The following is a 5,277-nucleotide window of genomic DNA, read 5'->3' as shown; positions in this document are numbered from 1 at the left end:
TCACAGATGGGAGGAAGTGGAGAAGCAGAGCTTCAGGGTGAAGGGGTTGGAGCTGCCTGCAGAGTGGAGAGAACCGGCTTTGTTTGAATGCAGCAGAGACCGTGTTCTGAAGGATAAACCAGACACTTACTGGGTACTCTGATCTGGTGGTGGTTGAGGACCGTCAATGCCTCAACGGCTTCGGTTTTACTGTCAAACTCCAACAAGCCAGACAGGGTCTTGGAGCTGGCTGCAGGAGGATTGAAAGGTTTACAACATGCATTAACTGAAGCTTCTGCTGCTGCCGTATGATTGGCTGAACTCACGTTTGGCATCAAAGACCTTAAACTTGGTGAATTCGGGAACGTTGTGTTCGGAGCAGAGCTGGCGACATAAACATGAGGACACACATCAAACTGGTTGTTTAAAACAGGAGCAGGTGTTTAAGCCAGGAGGAGCCTCACCTTGAGAAGCTGGTGCTGGCTGAGGGTCGGCGGCGCGTTGTAGAAGTGCAAAACGGCGGCTGGCGGCTGGATGATGTTCCTGCTGCTGTGAGCGCTGCTGAAGCGGTTGTTTCTGGTCAGACTGAAGTCCTGGTAGCTGCTGCTGCCGTCAGCCAGCTCAAACACCTGGCTGGGAATCACCGCCTGCTGCTTGGACACGCTGGACAGGGACAGATGGGCATGTTGATGGTGACTGAAAACCAAATGCCATGCTGATGTCTGACATGAGGCAAGCGTTTAGCTTCTGGTTTAAACATTGATGCATCTCGGAGCTGAAATGAGATACCAACTGTGTCAGTCGTCCCGCTCTGAAACACTGATGGTGTAACAGAATGATAAGCAGAGAGCTGGGCGTTGCTATGTTGCTTCTATGACGCTTCTGCAACATTAGTTAAACCAGGAAAAGCCCCTCTATGTTGCTGCATCAGGATAATATTTTCCATCCATCCATCTTCATACCGCTTATCTGGGGTCGGGTCGCGCGGGCAGCAGCCTAAGCAGGGAAGCCCAGACTTCCCTCTCCCCAGCCACATTTGCCAACTCTGCAGGGGGATCCCGAGGCGTTCCCAGGCCAGCCGAGAGATATAATCCCTCCAGCGTGTCCTGGGTCTTCCCCGGGGTCTCCTCCCAGAGGGACGTGCCTGGAACACCTCACCAGGGAGGTCCAGGAGGCATCCTGACCAGATGCCCGAGCCACCTCAACTGGTTCCTCTCGATGCGGAGGAGCAGCGGCTCTACTCTGATCTCCTCCTGGATGACCGAGCTCCTCACCCTATCTCTAAGAGAGAGCCCGGCCACCCTGCGGAGGAAACTCATTTCAGCTGCCTGTATACGAGATCTCCTTCTTTCGGTCACGACCCACAGCTCATGACCATAGGTGAGGGTAGGAACGTAGATCGACTGGTAAATGGAGAGCTTCGCCTTCTGGATCAGCTCCTTCTTCACCACGACAGACCGGCGCAGAGTCCGCATTACTGCAGACACCGCACCGATCCGTCTGTCGATCTCACGCTCCATCCTTCCCTCACTCGTGAACAAGACCCCGAGATATTTAAACTCCTCCACTTGAGGCAGGACCTGACTCCCGACCCGGAGAGGGCAATCCACCCTATTCCGGCTGAGGACCATGGTCTCAGATTTGGAGGTGCTGATTCTCATCCCAGCCGCTTCACACTCGGCCGCGAATCGCTCAAGCGAGAGCTGGAGATTACAACCAGATGAAGCCAACAGGACCACGTCATCTGCAAAAAGCAGGGACTCAATCCTGAGGCCACCAAGCCGGATCCCCTCAACACTTCGGCTGCACCTAGAAATTCTGTCCATATAAGTTATGAACAGAATCGGTGATAAAGGGCAGCCTTGGTGGAGTCCAACCCTCACCGGAAACACATCCGACTTACTACCGGCAATGTGGACCAAGCTCTGACACCTGTCGTACAGGGATCGGACAGCTCATACAAGGGGGTCCGGTACCCCATACTCCCGGAGTACCCCCCACAGGAGCCCCCGGGGGACACGGTCGAATGCCTTCTCCAGGTCCACAAATCACATGTAGACTGGTTGGGCAAACTCCCATGCCCCCTCCAGGACCCCAGAGAGGGTATAGAGCTGGTCCACTGTTCCGCGACCAGGACGAAAACCACACTGCTCCTCCTCAATCCAGGATTCGACTATCCGGCGGACCCTCCTCTCCAGGACCCCTGAATAGACCTTACCAGGGAGGCTCAGGAGTGTGATTCCCCTGTAATTGGAACACACCCTCCGGTCCCCCTTCTTAAAAAGGGGGACCACCACCCCAGTCTGCCAGTCCAGAGACACTGTCCCCGATGTCCACGCGATGCTGCAGAGGCGTGTCAGCCAGGACAGCCCCACAGCATCCAGAGCCTTAAGGAAGTCCGGGCGGATCTCATCCACCCCCGGGGCCTTGCCGCCAAGGAGCTTTTTGACCACCTCAGCGACTTCAGCCCCAGAGATAGGAGAGTCCAACCCTGAGTCCACCAGCTCTGCCTCCTCATCAGAAGACGTGTTGGTAGGATTGAGGAGGTCTTCGAAGTATTCCCTCCACCGACCCACAACGTCCCGAGTTGAGGTCAGCAGCTCCCCACCTCCACTGTACACAGTGTTGATGGAGCACTGCTTCCCCCTCCTGAGCCGCTGGATGGTGGACCAGAATCTCCTCGAAGCCGTCCAGAAGTCATTCTCTGTGGCCTCGCGGAACCCCTACCATGCCAGAGTTTTTGCCTTAGTGACAGCCGAAGCCGCATGCCGCTTAGCCTGTCGGTACCCATCAGCTGCCTCCAGAGTCCCACAGGCCAAGAAGGCCCGATAGGACTCCTTCTTCAGCTTGACGGCATCCCTCACTGCTGGTGTCCACCAACGAGTCCTGGGATTACCGCCACGACAGGCACCAACGACCTTACAGCCACAGTTCTGGCCGGCCGCCTCAGCAATAGAGGCATGGAACACAGCCCATTCGGACTCAATGTCCCCCGCCTCACTCGGGACATGGTTGAAGCTCTGCTGAAGGTGGGAGTTGAAGCTCGCTCTGATGGGGGACTCAGCCAGACGTTCCCAGCAGACCCTCACAACACGTTTGGGCCTGCCAGATCTGACCGACTTCCTCCCCCACCATCTGAGCCAACTCACCACCAGGTGGTGATCTCTGAGCTGTCACCTTATCGTGGTGGAGGGGTTTGTGTGTCCCGAAGATCCTAGCAGCTATGTTGTCTGGGGCTTTATGCCCCTGGTAGGGTCACCCATGGCAAACAGGTGTCTAGGGGAGGGACCAGACAAAGTGCAGCTGAAAGACCTCTATGACTACGACCCTGGGCATAAATGTTCCCTTGCCCGGACACGGGTCACCGGGGCCCCCCTCTGGAACCAGGCCTGGGGACGGGGTACAAGAGTAAGTGTCTGGTGGCCGGGCCTTTGCCCATGGGGCCCGGTCAGGCTAAACCCGAAAGCCCTCTGGGGGCTAACCATCTGTGGGAGGAGCTGTTGGGGCCGGGTGCAATGCTCACACTGCACCCGACGTGGTTGTCTGCGTGTCCGTTTGCGTGTCCGTCTGCGTGTCTGTCTGCGTGTCCATTTGAGTGTCCGTTTGCGTGTCCGTCTGCGTATCCATCTGCGTGTCCGTCTGCGTGTCCGTTTGCGTGTCCGTCTGCATATCCGTCTGCATGTCCGTTTGCATGTCTGTCTGCGTATCCGTCTGCGTGTCCGTCTGCGTGTCTGTCTGCGTATCCGTCTGCATGTCCGTTTGCGTGTCCGTCTGCGTGTCCGTTTGCATGTCTGTCTGCGTGTCCGTTTGCATGTCTGTCTGCGTGTCCATCTGCATATCCATCTGCGTGTCCGTCTGCGTGTTTGTCTGCGTGTCCGTCTGCGTATCCGTCTGCGCATCCGTCTGCGTGTCCGTCTGCGTGTCCGTCTGCGTGTCCGTTTGCATGTCTGTCTGCGTGTCCGTCTGCGTGTCCGTTTGCATGTCTGTCTGCGTGTCCGTCTGCATATCCGTCTGCGTGTCCGTTTGCGTGTCCGTCTGCGTGTCTGTCTGCGTGTCCGTTTGCATGTCTGTCTGCGTGTCCGTCTGGGTATCCGTCTGCGTGTCCGTCTGTGTGTCCGTTTGCGTGTCCGTCTGCATATCCGTCTGCATGTCCGTTTGCGTGTCTGTCTGCGTATCCATCTGCGCATCCGTCTGCGTGTCCGTCTGCGTGTCCGTCTGCGTGTCCGTTTGCATGTCTGTCTGCGTGTCCGCCTGCATATCCGTCTGCGTGTCCGTCTGCGTGTCCATCTGCGTGTCCGTCTGCGTGTCCGTCTGCGTGTCCATTTGCGTGTCCGTCTGCGTGTCCGTCTGCATGTCTGTCTGCGTGTCTGTCTGCGTATCCGTCTGCATGTCCGTTTGCGTGTCCGTCTGCGTGTCCGTCTGCGTGTCTGTCTGCGTGTCCCTCTGCGTGTCGGTCTGCGTGTCCGTCTGCGTGTCCGTCTGCGTGTCCGTCTGCGTGTCCGTTTGCGTGTCTGTCTGCGTGTCCGCCTGCGTATCCGTCTGCATGTCCGTTTGCGTGTCCGTTTGCGTGTCCGTCTGCGTGTCCGTCTGCGTGTCTGTCTGTGTGTCCGTCTGCGTGTCTGCCTGCGTGTCTGTCTGCGTGTCCGTCTGCGTGTCTGTCTGCGTGTCCGTCTGCGTATCTGTCTGCGTGTCCGTTTGCGTGTCCGTCTGCGTGTCCGTCTGCGTGTCCGTTTGCGTGTCCGTCTGCGTGTCCGTCTGCGTGTCCGTTTGCGTGTCTGTCTGCGTGTCCGCCTGCGTATCCGTCTGCATGTCCGTTTGCGTGTCCGTCTGCGTGTCCGTCTGCGTGTCTGTCTGTGTGTCTGTCTGCGTGTCCGTCTGCGTGTCTGTCTGCGTGTCCGTCTGCATGTCCGTTTGCGTGTCCGTCTGCGTGTCCGTCTGCGTGTCTGTCTGCGTGTCCGTCTGCGTATCCGTCTGCGTGTCTGCCTGCGTGTCTGTCTGCGTGTCCGTCTGCGTATCTGTCTGCGTGTCCGTTTGCGTGTCCGTCTGCGTGTCCGTCTGCGTGTCCGTCTGCGTGTCCGTCTGCGTGTCTGTCTGCGTGTCCGCCTGCGTATCCGTCTGCGTGTCCGTTTGCGTGTCCGTCTGCGTGTCCGTCTGCGTGTCCGCCTGCGTGTCTGTCTGCGTGTCCGTCTGCGTGTCCGTCTGCGTGTCCGTCTGCGTGTCCGTTTGCGTGTCCGTCTGCGTGTCCGTCTGCGTGTCCGTCTGCGTGTCCGTCTGCGTGTCCGTCTGCATGTCCGTTTG

General features: G+C 58.0%; 1 protein-coding gene across 1 annotated transcript in view; it reads right to left on the bottom strand.

Annotated features, from left to right (window-relative positions):
- The window catches only part of hnrnpll (heterogeneous nuclear ribonucleoprotein L like), a gene marked incomplete at its 3' end in the record, with an annotated part of 22,885 nt that continues 17,608 nt past the window's right edge, over positions 1–5,277 (bottom strand). The window contains exons 9-12 of the mRNA XM_079238231.1: positions 444–642; positions 306–363; positions 127–229; positions 1–52 (exon numbers count right to left, since the gene is read on the bottom strand). Of these exons, the coding sequence (XP_079094357.1) occupies positions 1–52; positions 127–229; positions 306–363; positions 444–642 (412 nt within the window). The remainder of the gene's footprint in view (positions 53–126; positions 230–305; positions 364–443; positions 643–5,277) is intronic.

The sequence above is a fragment of the Telmatherina bonti genome, assembly GCF_933228915.1.
Source record: "Telmatherina bonti genome assembly, chromosome: 3".
NCBI classification, from domain to species: Eukaryota; Metazoa; Chordata; class Actinopteri; order Atheriniformes; family Telmatherinidae; genus Telmatherina; species Telmatherina bonti.
Note: the sequence above shows the minus strand (reverse complement) of the source record. Positions and strands in the feature narration are given on the sequence as shown.